The sequence below is a fragment of the Carettochelys insculpta genome, chromosome 1 (genome assembly GCF_033958435.1).
Source record: "Carettochelys insculpta isolate YL-2023 chromosome 1, ASM3395843v1, whole genome shotgun sequence".
NCBI lineage: Eukaryota > Metazoa > Chordata > Testudines > Carettochelyidae > Carettochelys > Carettochelys insculpta.
This window is the reverse complement of record NC_134137.1, coordinates 325,329,299-325,347,697: the sequence shown is the minus strand read 5'-3', so window position 1 is coordinate 325,347,697 and position 18,399 is coordinate 325,329,299. Positions and strand designations below refer to the sequence as shown.

Below are 18,399 nucleotides of genomic sequence, written 5' to 3'. Positions count from 1 at the left end.
TGCTGCAAGTGAGACACATGAGCATCACCCTCATCCTCAAAAGTGTAGCCACAATGATATATTCAATCAGTGTGTCAGGCCTCTCAGTAGCTTCTCAGATTTATTCGGGAGTTCTCTTTGTGCTTGCTATCCTGAACGTGGCTGACATTAATCTTTAGTGTTATGGCAAAGAGAAGAACTCAGTGAGAAGGTTTGTCTTCTTTTTATGCCAACAACACCTGCTTGTATGACAGAATAAATAATTGAAGCTCTTTATCTTGGATAGTCTTCTCCAGACGGCTTTAATCTCACACATATCCATGGCTAGGTCAGCAATGAAGGAACACAGTGTTAAAAAACAAAACAAAACCTCAATGTAAAATGGCTGGTAGACTATGAAGAATGACCTGATAATGATGACAATCAAAAATGCATTCTTACTTTCTGAAATGAAAGTCACAGAACAAATGTGTCCAGATATCCCAAGATGCTGTCCAAGAATCCAGAGAAAGGGATGACAAGGAGAACTTTGTCATTTGGTCAGACAGTAGAAAAGAAAAAAACCACTAACTTTTACATGCGGTCAATTGATATATTAGTCCAGTCCTATTTAAACCTTACTTATGAAGCAGTAGTATCTAACACATTCCAGTTTACTTTTTTAATACTAAAAATTCTTCCACTTCCCCCACAACCTCCAGTGTTATATATGGTTGAAAAAGTATTGCTCTTCAGCTTCCCAATTACTATTAACTAAATCATCTCAGATTGTCTCTACTTTTGCATCCATTTGTCCAAAATATGAAACTTGTTCTACGTGCAAAGATGACATTTTGATCAAAATAAAGTATGTCTAGTATAGGAGTTACAGTATATGGAGCCATTATGTACAGAATTAGGACTTCTGACATTGCCAGCAATACTGCTGTGTTCTCGGTAGCTGTCTGGCCAAATTACATCAATTATCTTGATGGATGGGTCCTTCAGCCCTTGTATAGATTGCATCGATCGCGACATGTCTTCCATTTTTCTCATATAACGGCCTTCCTTCTGCATACATGGTCCTGTCTTTTCACAATAAAATCTTTCCCTTTTTTAGAGGTTAGCAGAGTGGTCTTTTGAGCTCCTGTGGGTACCATTTGATGACAGCTGCAGTTTATAGATTGCCAATGAGCCTCTTGATAATCCTAACAAATATTTGAAACTCATGAAATACAAAATCAAAACATTATTCAGAGAAGTTATATTTCTGTACAACTGATCCCTAATTCAGATGTCTCATACTGAGCTTAGAAAAGGAGGAAAAGATTGAAATTTAACACTGAAGATTTTTTATATCCATAAATCTGTGTGTGTGTGTAAGTTGTTGCATTTTTATTACAAGAAACTGGGGGAAAGGTGTGGAAATTAAAACCTCACAAGACAGACTAGTTAAATTAGAATACTCTGTTTAAAGTTCTTTACCTTCTGTTTATCCATGTCAGCCTCACTTTCTGATTTGTTTGATCAAACTTTGAAATACACTAGTGGCTGGAAAAAATAAGTAGATCAGTGAAAGCACATTTAGCTCTAAGGGAAGATACAGAATGGTGAGCCTAACCAGTTAGTAGGCTGAAGAAACGATTGTTGTGTTGGTATATTTTATTTGCAGAATTAATAGCATGTTTGTTTTGCTTTTCAAAAAATCTTCTCTTCCCCCAAACAATTTCTTTGTTTCTTCCTTTCCTTCATTGCTATTCTGTGCTAACTTGTTCCGTATAAAATACCAGAAATTATGGTTGTCTTCCTTACTTGAAATCAGAGTATTTAATATAAAATTTGCTATAGTATATATTAAAAATTATTGTCAACAGAACATTTCTAATAAAAGTGGCAAAACTAATGTGTTTCCTACAGTCATGGGGCATGAGATATAAAGCCTACATGGGAAATTACAACTAATTTTGGTGCCCAGTAACTTTTTGCTGTAAGTGTGTTAGAGAATTCGTTTCATATTAACTTAATTTCATTGTGTCCCCTTCTTTTTGGTTTGCTTTCTCTAGACTATTTTTTTTTTTTACACGGGATCATAGAATACTAGAACTGGAAGGGATCTCAAGAGGTCATCAGGTCCATCACCTGTCCTCACAGCGGGAGGAAACACAATCTATATTAACCCTGTTAGCTACCTATCCAAACTGTTCTTAAATATCTCCAATGATGGAGATTCTAAAGCCACTCTAGGCAATTTATTCCAGTACTTAACCACGCTGACAGGAGATTTTTCTAATGTCCAACCTAAATCCATCTCAGCCACAATCCAAGTATACATATGTTTAATTAGAAGGCAACACCTCCTCATCTCTTTTTTTCCCACAGCTTGTTCTTCCTGATCGAACTGTACCCTTCTATACCAATATTCCAATCATCTGTATTATTCCACCAGGTCTCTGTGATGACAACCATGTCATTCTTGTGTCAATTTTCTAGCACTTCAGGTTCTTCCTGCTTATTCCCCATACTACTTCTATTATAATATAGACAACTTAGAAACTAATTTGCTTATACCCTCCATTTCGGCCTTGTCCCTCCTTTATCTCTGCTATGATAGCCCATGGTCCCTCCAATTTCTGATTTGTCTGTCTCCCAGGTCTTCACAGTTCTGACTTGCCTGTGGGCTTTGGTCACCGGCCCACCGGCGAACCTAGTTTAAAGCCCTCCTCACTAGGGTCTTTTTTCACACCACTGTGATGAGTGGGTGGGTGGTGACCCCTGGTACAGCCCCATGACAGAGCTTCTTGGTAATCCCAGAGGCAACATCCTTTGGGGAAAGGGATGCAATGGCGGGAGGAGGTGGTGGCTGGAAGGGTTGGGGGCTTGGGTGATGAGTATGGACATCCCATCCCTGGAGCAGAGAGACTCCCAGCCCAGTGTGCAAAAGAGGCTGTGACTTTGAGACCCCTGCTCAAAACCTTGTCTATCACTGACAGACTAATAAAAGGTGTTAACATCATCCATCTTGTGTCTCTGGTGTTGACTAGTTTATTGTTCATGTGATGCCAAACGGTTGATGCATTTTTCAATTTTTTACTGTTTATATAGAGAGAGAATGGGATCAGATCTTATGATTGAAACTGCAAGAAATCCCAAATGTCCTAAGGTAAGTACAGATTTTTGAAAAACTAATATTGTTGTGAAAAAAATTAATTAGGAAAAAATAGCTTTGAGAAACAGTGTGAACACTTGCAGAATACTTATTTGTACTAATTGCATGATTTTTGTAAGTTTGAACACTATCTATTTAAAAACATTTAAAATTTAAAATTCCACAAGATATCTTAAATATTTGCTATCCCTGCTGCAGTAGTGTTATACTTTTTAGCTGATAGCAATATACTGATTTTAGATTAATTTAGGTTAAATCTCTTGAGATGATGTTTGTGAACAGATTACTGAGAGATATTTCTCAGCTACTTTTGCATTTCTGTGGTGATGGTTATTCCCTTTCTTCTTGTGAGAACTGGTAAACAGCTAACGGTCTCTTCCCATTTGATCTGAGTCACCGGGTTTCCTGTTGTCCTTTTGCTAGGTGGTGATTTCTTTGCCGGCGCACCAGTTAATTGGTGAGGTGTTGATATGTAGCACAACATAAGAGTGAAAAATGAGAAAGGAAAGGGTATGTTATTTTTGGTGTGTGGAAGGAGAAGAAATAACGGTGAAAAACATTTAGTAATTAACCAGTGTCTTAGAGTAATTATAGTAGTAGATTCCATATTTTACTGTGAAATGGAGGACGTTCAGATTGTCCTGAGAATAGATAGGAGTTCAACTGACTACCCTTGTGCTCCATGGGTACATGTACACTGGAGAGTTTGTCCAGAAAACTCCCAGAGCATCTACGCACAAAATGTGTCTTGTCAACAGAAACTCTGGACAAAAATGCTGCGTAGACACTACAGGGGCCCTTTTGCAGACAGAGCGGATCAAAACATCAATCCGCTTGTATGTGCAGACACAATCTGTTGACAGAAGTTTTGTCAGAACATCTCTTTCAACAATAACTTCTGTAGACAGATGCTTCTAGTGTAGACGTAGCCTACGTGTAAAAGGAGGACATGGGACAAGGTGTAACATGATGCATATTATTTCTGAAGGGAGAAAAGATGTCCTATACTGACTTAATTTGAAAATTATCTTTCAACTGACATCCTGGCTTTCCTCTGAATTCCTTGATATAGAATGGGTATATAAATAAAAAAAAAAAATTGTTTTGTTTTTTTCCCCCCAACATAACCACTGTGGTGGTGGCAGTCTAACAGGGCTATCATATTGCCCAAATAAAACATGCAACCATACAAGGTGCTTTATGCTCCCAACTCCTATTGAATCCAGTAATCATTGGATACTTAGAGCCTTGCAGGAAGCATTTAAGTACTTCACAGACTAGGATTATATATGGAAAAAATGTGTAGGTGTTTTAAAAAAAATTAGGAATTTTTTGAGCGTGATCCTGTTCCCATTGAAGTCAATGGAAGTTTTGCCATTGGCTTCAGTGGGAGCAGAGGTGAAGAGAAAGTAGTTGTACTTCATCATTTGTATCTTAATTACTGTCAAAAGTTTTACATATATTATTTTTTTCCTGGTAATGACACATTTACAGTGAATGGAGTGATTTACTTTGAATTGTGAGACTTAGAGATGAGATTTAATGCACTATCATAACTAACTTGAAATGCTGGTGAATAATACTTTCACAAAAACAAAGACTACTTTGTAAACAAGCATGCAAATAGTATCACCCACCCACTAACTTGTTGAGACATTGTTTTAGACAATGTCAGCCATGCTCTGTGCATCATCAGTTAAAGATCTTGCAAATTCTTCCCATCATATGGTAAGCATTTTGTAAATAGTGATTATAATTATGGGTAAGTGTCTCTCTAAAATATGCTGATCATTGCTTTCAGACCTTTCTGGGAAATATTACTTTCTCTCTCCCACTTGGGTTGACATGTATGAGTCTTTTGTTCATGATATTTCAGTAGCATGGAGCAAAATCTAGAACTAAAAAATGTAGGAAAATTTTGCACTACACATCACCTTAATATTCTCTATAGTAATTTGATCACTTTTTATTGAAATATAGTGAATTATTTTTCTCTTGTTTTTTCCTGCGGTAAGGAAGTATGCCACAAGTATAACACAAAGGCGTAGTTGTATACATGAATTGTTAAGATTCTCTGCTAGATTGGACAACTAAAGTTACTTTCTATGAAAAAAATGCAATTGAGGTTTGTAACATTGCACATAATTTCTACATGGATAGTTCTACTTACTGACTTTTGATTGCTAGATCATTGCAACCTTGACTACCTTTTAATATACTTCTTTTTGTGTTGATTAGAAATAACTATTTTAATAATAGCTCCAAGAATCTGGAAATAACGAAGCACTTGTTATAAATACGGACTTCTCGTTAAAGAATATTTTCCTCCAACATTTGCCTTAGTCTTTTACTTACTTTAAAAAAATTTTATGAGAGGCTCATGGCAGTTTTCTGTAAAATTCCATTAATGTAGATTGTTAAAAACAGAATAGCATTTTTCATGGAAAATAAGTTCAAGAAAAGATAATTCATTGATTTACAAACTTCCTTACTTAATATGGAGACCTATTTTCTCTTGACTGCTGTAGCATAGAATGGTGGTAACTTGTGATGCCCTGTTTGGAAGAGGAATAGGGAATTAAAAGTCTATATTTTCCTTCTACTACTACCACCTTCAATTAAAATTAACCAAAACTTCTACCTCTGCTTTCTTTTCAGTTAATTCTGTGTTCTTCTTTTTAAAGATAAAAATCATACAAGATGTTGTCTTTGCCTCAAATTTTGAGCTTCTTTGGCTTTTATAGGCAAACAGAATCTTGGGGAGGAGGCTGTATCTCGGCTGTGCAGCTGGGACTGTGGCTGGCATAGAATAAGTGACGGTGAGCTTCACAGAGAGCAGTATCTATATTTCACAGCCAGAAGGACAATAGAACATGACATAGGATAGAAACAAAAAAACAAATCTTGATCATATCTAATAAAAATGGGTACAATAAGTTTGTACACTACAAAGCATTCATTTTTGTTTAGACTATCCATGAGAATTTTATTTTCCCATTTTATTTTAATGGCTGTATTGTCAAGTGTATGTGCACCCACAAAATGATGTACAAAGCTGTGGGAGATGTAGTGTGTCGGTATCTAAAATCATATTTATATTTCTAATCTATTAGGTGGCTGCAGTAAGCACCATTGTAAACAGAGGAACACCACTGAAGGCATATGTATTTAGAAATTACAACCACCTTCCAGGTATCAAGTCTCACTACATTGGAAGTTGTCAGTATAAGCTATGGCAAGCCATTAGAGCATCATCTGCTGCCCCAGGTTACTTTCAGGAGTATGTGTTGGGTAATGACCTTCATCAGGTAAGCTGATATCTGCATAAGTAAATAACCTGCTACATTGTATTTGGGGATGAATATGTAAGAACTATTAATTTAATTCTCATGTTAATAATTATTTAGGCTTTAGGTTATTAGGAAGTGGCAGCAAAGAGAAGATCCAGGAAGGTTGGGGGAGAAAAGAAAACTTAGCTTGTTTAGCAATTATAGAAGAGTTAAAAAGTTTGAAGAGAGAATTTCATTAAGTCCCTTTCACACACACCCCACCTTCAGATTCTTCTAAATCTGGAAGGAAATCTGACGAGAGTTTCACATTGCTTCGTAGTTCCTGTTTACAGCTGGAATTTCATTAACTATTTCACTAAACAGATGTTCTAACTAATATTAAACAATAGCCTAAAGTGTGAAAAATACATATTAGTACTACTTGGCGTTCCATACACTATTAAAGTTTGTAATTTCTTATTTCAATTCTCTCATTGCCAATCAGAGCTCCCAAGAGACTTTTCCTGGCAGTCTGAAACCACGTACTATGTTGTTTGAATAGGCCTGCTGCCACAGTACCCCTTCAGGCAGCTACCACTTTTAACTAGGTCAGCACAAATGTTTAGATTTGAACAAGCCATTGTCTTATATGGTCAGCCTGTTCCATTGTAAAGTACTGTTACCTTGTAACTGACTTGTGAGAAAGTAGAAGAGAAGCACACATTTCTCTAATAGTTCTCTTAAGTCTTTCTGTGTTGTTTCCTTCCACCAGTGCTCTCCTCACTGTCAGGCCTGCAGGTCATCTGATTTTAAAGGATTTTTGTAATACAGTTACCTAATGCAAATAGACTGCACTTAAAGCTTTTGCTGCAAATAGATATTTTACTGGCTGTCAGACTCATCAATGGAGATAAAGCCTGAGGTATTCAGCACCAAAAGTACAGCTAAAGGAGGAGTTCTGTTATGTTGTAACTTTAGTAGACTTCACCACTGTATGAGAGTCAGCTGTTACAACAGAACACAACACATTTTAGCCAATAAGTTACAATGCACTGTCCTAGTGGGTCGCATTTCTTGGGACCTGATCTTGTAAACCTTTGTGCATAGGCCCATCAGTTAAATATGACCTGCCCAAGTAGTGATTAAGCCTACAAATAGCTGAAGAGTGTACCAGTTTGTTTGGCATGTTTGATGTGCAGAATAGCCAAGTGTAATTAAATGAAATTACAAAGAGTAAAATTTATGCAGGTTGAACTTCTCTGGTCCAGCACCTTTGGGACCTGACCAGTGCCAAATCAGAGAAATGTGCCAGACCATGGAGGGTTAGTATTGTCTAGCAGCATTACCAACACTTCCATTGCCTACTGGGCTCTTAGAAGAAATTTAGAGTTAAATGAGCGCTAAATAACAATGCCGAAAACAGAGCCAGGGCTTGTGGTTGTAAACAAACTTTATGGGACCACGGGAAACTTGTCTGCACCCGTGATAAATGGTTGTCTGGCTAACTAAAATCATGCCGGATTGCAGATGTTGCTGGGTGAAAGGGAGCTAGACTAGAGAGGGTCAAGCTCTACTGAATATTGGGAATTAAAGGATTTTGGCTGTGAAATAGTCTCCCAAGAAAATGGTGGCAGACACCCTTAGTATATTTGCAAACTAAATAAGGTGAAACATTGGAGCTACGTACAGGGTTAATGAAGTGCCTGGTAACTGTAGGGTTGGGCACTTAGAATTACAAGCTCCTTGGAGCACTGATTGCTTTTAAAAAAAATGTACGCTTTGTAGCACCAAGCACATCATTAGCACTTCCATAACATAAACAGTAGGAATATTCTGGGCATCTCATTCAGAGTCAGAATTATTGAAGAAATGGATCTTAGCCCAGCCAAATGTCATTCCATAATATCTTGTTTTGTTTTACATGAAATAAGAATTAAGAGTATCACTTTATATTAATAGAGTTTCTGAAATGCTGACTTTCTGTTTTTAAAAACCATATTTGCACTAATGCATCTAGCGTATGGACGAAGCTTTTTAATGTGCCTTAAGGACGCTAGGTCACATCCTCCAAAAAAAGTAGAATTATTCCTTATTGTGCTCTTTGTGCTTTTTCCAGTCTTTTAATTTTAAATGTGTCAGGCAGTATGAATTGTTCATATGTTTTTAGCATGAGCTGTGTCTAGAAGTTGGGAAAACAATTTATTTAATCTTAGTAAATTATGAAATGTTTTAAAATAGGAAGTTTACAATTTAAGCAGTGGGTGTCACTTCAGTCAGATACTGAGAATCATATCATGACTACGCTTTTGAGGAGTGATGACTAAAGTTACTATTCTGTAAAAGTTGTATTTTTCAAAGAGAGGTGGACACACACATCACATTGATTATTAAGCTGGGCAGTGCTTGAGATCCAGCAGTGTGTGCATCTCCTATCTGGAAAAGGACTGGAAAGAGGGCTGCCTTAGATTTTGGAGGCCTTCCAAGATGCTTGTCAGGTCACCAACTATATGAAACATTTGTCTTCCTCTTCTCACCTTTCCTCCCTCTTTATTTGGGTTGAGAGCACTTCAATTAAAATCTATTTTTATATGACGAGTGGTTAAAAATGTAGATTTATTTACCCCCATAGAGTGTTTAGATGATCATTGTTACAGTATGATGGGATTGATTCTCATTTACCCAGTGGCCATTTTACACAACTCTGGCAGAATAAATAGGCCTTAAAGATGATGATATAGTCACTTTAAGGCCACTCTAGCTGTCAGACCATATAAGGGGCCTTGTGTAACCAAGAACAGGATCCATCGTCTACAGATATTGAAAGCTGCTGATGCTGGACTCAGTACCCTATTCATTTTGTTTTTCCACTCAATTTTTTCCCATTCTGGTCCCTCTGGGAAGAAAGTCCTCCCAATCCCAATTCACAAAGCCACCATGCTTTTCTCATTCAGATCTTACCCTAAATAATTCCGAGTGAGATCTTTGGAATCCCATTATGTCCCACATCAGTTGTCTTCTAATAATTAAAATAAGCCATCTATGGATTTTCTGCTTTTTCTGACTAAGGTTTTAGGTGCAGGAATAGGGCTGAGCATGTTTTGAGTACTAAACCAGACTGCTTCCTCGAATGGAATGAATATGGCAAATTAAGAGAATAGCTTAGAAGTCATATCTGACATAATCAGTCAGTGAATACAGTATACAACTTCACAGATTTCTTTTAAAACTCTCAAAGCAGCTGTCTCCCATGCATTCTTTTCTCCGAAGCACATCTCTGTAAGTTGAAGTAATTCTGGTAAACATTTTGCTTACTGTTTTTGTACTTCGACATTTCTGCAGCTAAGATAGAGATCAATGTTTTATTTCCTCTCTGCACTCCTAAGGTCAGGCCTCAACATACTCACTTGTGTACTCCCACATTGAGCGTTAAAAATCATGGTTGACAGGTGGCAGGGATGTCTATTCTAGAGGGGTGAGAGTCTCTCTTGTGGAGTTCTTAAGGATATGGTAGGTGGCAATAAGCCTTCCTGTAGCACTCTTCTCCCAAATCTTATTTTGACACTTTGTGCAAGGTATATTAGGCAAGTGAACTGGGACATGATTTGTCAAGGTTGCCTGGATTCTGATGGAATTTGGGGAAAATCCTGGTATGTATGTCTTTATTATGGTGTTGATATTGTGGTCATATGTACCTTAGAATAGTGGTTTTCAGCGAGTGTGCCACAACAACTGTCCCAAGTGTGCTGTGAAATTTCATCAGTTTCCCCTCACTGTGGCTCTTTGCAGAGCAGCTATGGGAGAAGGGCATATGGAAGGGGGAATTGATAACCCCACACCTGCTCGGGCTCAACCAGCATGGCTGCCTGATTCCCAGCTGGCATGGGGTTGGTCAGTTTCTCTCCTGCAGTGACTCTTTGCAGAGTCACTGAGAGGGGAAATCCGAGACCTGCAGGAATGTTGCTTCCTGGCCTGAAAGGGCTGGTGAGGATCCTGCGGTCCATCATCGTGTTCTCCCTGCCCCCCACCCCTGCCACACAGAGAGAGGGAGCCTATTGGAGCTGGGACATGGTTTACATGCCGCATCCCAGCTCCAGCAGGCTGGCAGGGAGGGAAGCCTGCTCTCTGGAGCTGCCTTCCCCCTGCCGACATGAGTAAACAAGTAACTGCTGAAATTTTCAGCCCTTGCTCAATTACTCAGTATCTCTAGTGTGGCATATGACCTGTCACAGATGCTGTTTTTGTGTGGTGGATTTGAAACCTTAATGCATTTGATCCTTCTTTAGCTAGTTGTATACACTACTAGGTTGCAAACCTCCTCTCTAGTAAGACTGTAATCTAGTAAATGTGATTTTTTATGAGCAATTGCCATGGAATTTTTGTCTCATTGAAGTGTGCCATGTCATTGAAAAGGTTGGGAACTATTGCCTTAGAAATATCAGTGTCTTGTATAATGCTTGTTGGGGGGAAAAAAACCTTTCATGGTCAGAAACCAGTGGAATCTGGCAACCCTGAGTACGGACACTGGTTTAAAAAAATAGAACCCCGAGGGGACAGATGTGGCCCATAGGCTGCAGGTTGCGTACTGTAGGTGTGGACAATTGACCTGACTTCAGGGTATCAGGACGAATCTGAAAAATATTTATTCTGATATTCTAAAATGTTTATGGATTTGTGTAGGTAGTCAGTCTTCTGTCTCCCCCCACTAAAGCTGTATGATGCTGTTTGAAACAGGAGTCCTGTCTGGAACTGTAAGTAGTAGTTAGATGAGTGAAGTAAGGCCAGGATTGAGAGACACTGGTGGAGCAACATAGGGAATGTTGAACAATGCATTCCTGAACTGGGTCTGAATCTAACCATGGCTATCAGTTTCTCTTTTTGTTTTTTGTTGTTGTTTTTGTTCCCCCCTCTTTGTCACTCTCTCTCACACACAGATACACACTCCCCCACACATTGTTTCTAGAAAAATGTACAACATGGCTCACTGAATTGGTTGCTGTTGAATTTTGGAAAGCCTCAGAAATACATTATGCTAATTTTTTCTTAAATTTAACTCTTTCAGCACAGATGTTACTAGAATACAGGATTGTTGCATCTCATAGGCATCAAATGCCTAAATATTTTTGCTATTTGCTGAAGATATATCAGCTGCTGTAAAGTTTATACTTGCCAGGAAAAAAAAAAAGTAATATTTATATTAGCTCAGTAATGCAGCACTATCCTGTTACACCCTACAAGTAGGAAAGAAACAGTGCAGCTGCTGGTAGATGAGAGAAGGATTAATTTTCTTTGTGGCTCAAAAGAGGAGCACATTAAACATTCAAAGGGATTTAATCCTTATTGCATGCTTCAGCAATAACCATGCGAGTCTAGGGATACCAAGTCATGGTGTCGAGAAATGGAAGTTATACTCTTATCTTTATATAAAAAAGAAATCTAATACTAAATTCTAGATATAACTATATATCTATATATAACTATATATCTAGATATAATTCTAGGTACAATGATCTATTAGCAGTTCCCAATTTTCTTCCAACCAATACATTTTTTTCTTCACTTCCCCTGAAGGAAATGCAATATCTTGTATCATCTCCTTTTTTTTCTTCATTATGAGAAACAATCATTGTTTGGGATGCTCAGTAATGTCACTTTAGGAGACGGTCTTTTATGTTAGGTAAATCATCAGTTAAATAATAGAGAAAGCTAAGATTTAACCAAAATTGTGTATGTTTCACTTGTTTGATTTCACAAGAAAAATTAAATGTTTACCATATGAATAATTAAAACAATTACAGATAGAAATACAGTTTAAGACAAAATATAGTCATTAATAGTGTTGCCCCTTCACCAACAATTTTCTTCAGACTTTCCATTATTGCTCTAATATATTACAACTCCACTTACAGGAACACTAATAATTTAACCACTAATGATGTTACCATCATGTCATGGTGTAATTTCACCTTCTATAGTGGACAATGGGAAATCTTATGAAGAAGGCTAATGAAGATGTAACTGAAAAGAAAATGGAAATATCTTCTGTAATATAGAAAAATATATTTTTAAATAGCCAAGTAACATATTAAAGTGCCTTGAACGTCAAGTCGACTGGATAAAATGAAAGAGAAAACAGTATAATTCTCAGATTTCTACATTTTTTTTTCTCCAAGTAACAAAAGTCAATAAGCCTGCAGAGGTACTCAACAGCTGCCACAAATAGAGAGGCCATCAAAGGTGACTTGCTCAGTGAATCCCTACTCCAGCTGTTTTTTAAACTTGGAGCTTTTATAATTAAATTCCAGGGTCCTTCCCATGGTCTGCTGAGATTTAGAAAGTTAATCAGATCAGAGGTCTTCACATTCATGAGATATACAAGGGAGATGGATCTGCAATAAAGTTTAATATAGGATGCAGCATAATGAATATATCTTCTCACTATCTTGTAGAACTAAATTAATTTTGAAACTAAGAACTCCAAATATTGTTTTTTCTCTTGCAGTCTAGCTTTTGTCGCATATGCTTTCCTCTAGTCCCACTGGAAGTTTTCTTTACTGTTACAGAGAGGAGTCCTACTCCTGAGAGATTATGCAACTAAAAATTATGCACCCAATATTTTAAAATTCTGCAAATTTTATTTGTCAATAGATAAATGTGCCTCCTTCCTGAAAGTGGGGAGCACAGGCTGCTTGCTGCGTTGTGATGGAAGATCACCCTGAACCCACTACCTCCCTCCTTCCCCGCCCCCCAGCAGGGACTAGCCAGTGAGCTACACCTGACTCTGGCACAGTACAAGGGCTGTGATGGCCCACTGAATGATTCTTAGATTAATTTCTGCATAGTATTAGCTAATTTTAAAATGTAAAATTTTGTTTTACTTTAAGGAACTCAAATCTCCAATTAGCTCATAAAATATGAGTTGTATTTGTTGTTGTGTGCCTCTGATTCATTAACAGACTTCATTCATTAAGTAGACTTCAATTTGTGACATATATTCAGTAAACTCTTTCATATCCAGCGACCTAGGGACGAGGAGGTGGCTGGATATTCTAATAATAGAAATATAACTAATAATGCTGAACACTAAAGAAAAACAAGATTAGATATTAAGAAACAAACAAACAAAAAAAGCATGCAAAGTACTTTATTTGCCAACAACACTAGTATTGTACACTGTGAACATATAGGCTACAGTTACATTGGCGAGTTGTGCCAACAAAACTGGTGGCACATGTGCACACAATGTGTTTTGTCAACAGTTTGTTGACAAAACTCAGCGCTTTTGGCAGCAGCATCCTCCCTCTCAGCCATGAGGCATAACACTGCTGTCAACAGATCCTGTTGACAAAAAGCTGTGTGGACACTCTGAGGGGTGCCTTCTTTCAACAGATAGGGCATCCAGAACAATGGGCAAAGATGTCTGAAGAATTACTGTATAGGAAAAAGACCCTCTGAATGGGTAGTTAACATGCATTGTACTAGCAAAGTAGTTAAAATATTTCAACCCACAAATTGAGCTTTGCTGTCCATAACCAAACAAACGTTGACAACTAACTGCTGTCATAGGTGGTGAGTTATTGTATGTACATTTATAATATCAATGTAACATTGTGAATCTGTACATACTTTATTTCACAAGTATGTTTGGGTGGGTTAGGAAGGACTTTCAAACATTAGCATAGTGTTAATTCCTGTTGCTAAGACCTCTCATTTGCATTTTGAGTGCAGTATTGATTCATTAGGCTTAAATGCACAGTATATATGTGCAGTTTCAAGAATTTTCAAAATTCTTTTTAAATGCTGTACTGTATATTTTTCTATACATTGTTGCAATCTGTATAGTTTTCTTAATCAAAGGCAAAATGAAGAGGAGACATTATCTCATCCTGCATAAAGTCATCTGGTCTTTGTTCATAATGCATCTTGTTTGCCATTTGCATCAATTTTTTATGATGTTTAAAAGTCAGAGCATGCAGCAAAGGAGCCTTTGTACCAGAATTAATTTGCAACAAGATAAATACATGGAGAGGGGAAGAATTCCTATTTAGGTTTACCTGATTTGCAATATGGTTTTACTTACAGGATGCAGGGTGTGTGTTTTTGTTTTGTTTTGTTTTGTTTTTTGTTTTGTATTGTTTTTTGCTTTTTTTGTTTTAACACTAGTTCTGTTAGCCAGTTCTAGCGGCATTAATGTGTTTCGTTAAGCATTCAGATTAAAACAATCCTTTCTAAAAGTTTTACTTGGCATTTTTTCCACTATTAAACTTTTTAAAATAATAAATTGAAGAAAAATCATAGTTGGAGTAATACGATGGATGGTTCTTTCACTTATCAGTTTATACAGTTAAATTTGAGAGCAATTTGAAGGAGAGTCTCTGTCTTTCTGCGTGGTAAAATAATAGATTTATTTCTAAAATAATGGATCATTTGGTCTGTGGGAAGAAAGTATTATCCACCATCAATTAATGCCCCATTTTAGAACACAGCAACTCAGAACATACATTATAAATGAATCTGGTGATCTAAGGGCATCTCTGTTTAGGAAGAGTGTGTGTATTTTCAAATATACTGTGAATGAAGTGCTTTGTTAAGCCTTATCTTTAGCCCATTAGATTAATTTGCTGTAAAAGATACATTTTATTATGATCAAAAACCACTTTTCCACCTTCTCCTCTCCAAATATAACTTTTAAAATGAACAGTCCTAACATTCAAATGAATCTATAAGCAGTTAGTTCTAGAGCCTTATGAATATCAACATTTGGAATTTCTGGTTTTAAGATTAAAAATACTGCTACCCTTGGCTGTCTACCACCATCAAAGCCAAGAGTTAGGTAGGCCAAACCCTCCATAATTTCTATTTTTCTCTACTTCAGAAATTGCTTATGAGGAGACTAACTATCCGTAATGATTTGCTGTGCCTGCTGGGAGCTCATCTTTGTAGCACTTCCAAAGTGATTAGGTTTTGCTATATTTTTGTTAAAGATTTATAAAACTGGTTTTTATTCTACATAAAACACAGTTCACCTAAAACTACATACCACAAATTTAGAAGTTCGTCCCACACATTCAAAATGAGTACATAAAAATAAAACCAAAAAGCAGTCCTGTAACACCTTAAGCAAGAGGCAAGAATAATCAGCCGGATGAAAACTGGATTGTTTTATACACTTAAAACACAAGTATGTCCCTACTGGGGATTATTCAAGAGTTAGTTTACCAAGCCAGATATAAAAGGAGTCTATGGTACTTTTATAAGTAATCCTGAATTCAAGCATATCTTTGAAAAAACTAGGATGTAGTAGACCAATAATAATAGCCTGAACAAATGAAAGGACTAGGATAACAATAAGATTTAAATACCTACCTGACTGTCTGGGTAACAAAGTCCAATATTTAAGTACTTTTGACATTCAGAAAATCGCACCCAGTTGGTGCCTAACCCCGCAGACACCTAAATTTGCCATGGTGGATATATCAAAAATGCCGAAGACCGGTACCAGGGAGCTGCTCAGCACACTAGTTCACACCTCAGCCTTCGCAGCATTTTCAAACTGGGTACTTTCGCTATCTGTGTTACCTGTGGGTCCCAATCAATTAAACATGCTTAGATTATGCCTAATCTACAAAAATGATGGCTGAGGAAAGGAGCATATCATAACTATCAGGCTGATGGGCGTTCAGGGGAGTGCCTCTGTCTCTTCTGTTGGAACGGCTACAATTTGTAAAAATATTTCTGAGCACAGGGATATGAATCTGCCTTTCCTACTTCTGAGATGAATTTCGACCACTGAGCTGTAGTCAGTCTTTTTCTCTCTTGCTCTAACCAAACCAGAAATATTGCACATAATTTTAATTATGCTGCATAAATTTGGTCTCTGTTTGGTCTTGTTTTCTGGTCTGAGGATGTCCTTTGCCACTTATCCAAGCACATAAACGGAATCTACAATATACTTGGCAGTGCAGACATTCTTGTTGGAAACTAGGATAGCAGTTTTAATCCAAAGGTATTTAAAAATTCTTAGAAAGTAGCCCATTTTAACAATGTAGAAGTTTCTTCATAGTCTTCAACCCAAGAAAAACCTTAACTTTAATCTCTGTTAATTATATGTTGATTTTAGGTTTAGAACTTCAAAAATACTTTTGAGAAGTCCTTTCAGAATCTTGTCTTTGCTTGTAATAGTCTTGTGTTACGTCTATCACCACTTTTTCCACAAATACAATGAAGGCAAACAACAGAGCAAGTGTAAAAGTGAACTAGAAATGCAAAGCATGTCTGCACAAGCATTGAAGTGAAATGGTTACTATGGAGCCAACAAACTCAGCTCCCAAATATTAGACTTGGCTGTATGAAGTCATCTGTCCTTCATATAATGGTAAATTATTCTCTTCGCAGAGCTTAACAGAGTTATAGTGAATTTGTGCAGTATACCAGATGCCATAGAAAATTTTAAGGCACAATCTGAGTTTGATATAATTTAGGGAGTATAACAACTGCTTATGAATGTACAAACAGCCAGCTGTATCTCAACAATATGTGACACAATTAAGTTTTAATGAAGTTTCTATTATTAGTACAATATATAATATTGTAACGTGTTTAGGTTTGATCTTTACTAATTACTTATGTATCCTAAAACCAGGATTCTTCAAGTGCAATCTGTGACCTCAAGGGAACAGAAAATGTTCCGTGAGGTTAACAGTACTTGCACTGTGCCCCTCAATTTATAGTGGGGTACATAAGGTTGCTGTGATGAGGGAGGGAGTAGAGGACGGGGAGAAAGAGGGGTGGTGGGAAACAGGGAGGACAGCTAGCTTCACCCTGGAAAAAGAGGTCCTAGCAGTTCCTATTGCTCTATTTTGGCTGCTGGTGCCTCTGCTCTAATGCCCCACTGGTTGGGTGGCCTGTACCGTGTACCAACAGCTGGAACAGATGCTTCTGCCCCTCTCCTGAGCTCTGCTTGGAGTTAGCGATGCCTGGAACGCAGAAAGCTGTTCCCAGTAGTTACCCCAAACCTCATACACTGCGGTGTCTGCTCTAGCCTGTTGTCTGAGGCTATGTTGAGATTTCATTGACAAACCAAAGTTTTGTCAAAAGAGCACACGTCCAGACTGCAGATTTGTTGGCAGAGATTTACCAGTTGGGCGTGTTCTGTTGACATCCCTGTACACCTTGTTCCATGAGCAAGAGATGCCTCAACAGAGGAAGGTTTTCTGACATTTAGCCCTGTGTGGATGGGTCATATATTGGAAAAGCCTCTCACAACAGAACAGTTGCAGAAAATACACAAGTGTGTTGCATTATTTGTGTATATTTTGCTGCCGGTTCTCAGCAACCTAGATGAAGCCTAAGAGATCCTGCAGTGGCAGAAATCACAGGAGAAGGGGAACATCCATCAGTTGCCACCCTTGAGTATTTACATTGCAGGAAATACGTAAGCCTTCTTTCCCACCCAACCTTTGTTCTATTGCTTCTGATTTCTAGCCTGCATGAGATTTCCTTTTGATTTTTTGGAAGTCTGTGTCTGGCTCCTCTGTAAGACTTACCTATCCCTGCCACAACTGACTTCCATGTCTTGATGTTGGTTTTATTTTTAACCTTTGAAACCAATACTAATTGGCTGGTTTGTTTATTTTTGTAGGGAGCAGGGAGGTGGGTTTTGGTCTTTTTGTTTGGTTTTTAATTTCATCCAAAGGGCATGCCCACAAAAATGATCAGTTCTTACTGGTGCAAGTTAGTTAGCTTTCAGGCTGGTCACAGGAAATTGTTTCCTAAGTTACTTTGCAGTTACAAAAAAATGTTGGTTTTTGTTCAGTTTTTCTAAAGCTCTGCAAAAGCCTGTGCCCCTTCATATCTGCACCAGTGAAACTGAAGAGAAGAATGTTGCACAAATGTTAGTCTGGTTTTTAATGTGGCAAGAAGGTGTGACTTTTGAGGGGAAGTAGGCTTAAGAAAGTTGAGAATCACTGCTCCAAAGGCCTGGTCCTGAGGAAGATAGTGCATATAAAC

The 18,399-nt window shown here is 37.6% G+C and overlaps 1 protein-coding gene across 1 annotated transcript in view; it reads left to right on the top strand.

Annotated features, from left to right (window-relative positions):
* The window catches only part of PNPLA8 (patatin like domain 8, phospholipase A2), a 59,490-nt gene that overhangs the window by 21,225 nt on the left and 19,866 nt on the right, over window positions 1-18,399 (top strand). The window contains exons 7-8 of the mRNA XM_075014613.1: window positions 3,061-3,118; window positions 6,238-6,432. Coding sequence (XP_074870714.1) covers window positions 3,061-3,118; window positions 6,238-6,432 — 253 coding nt within the window. The remainder of the gene's footprint in view (window positions 1-3,060; window positions 3,119-6,237; window positions 6,433-18,399) is intronic.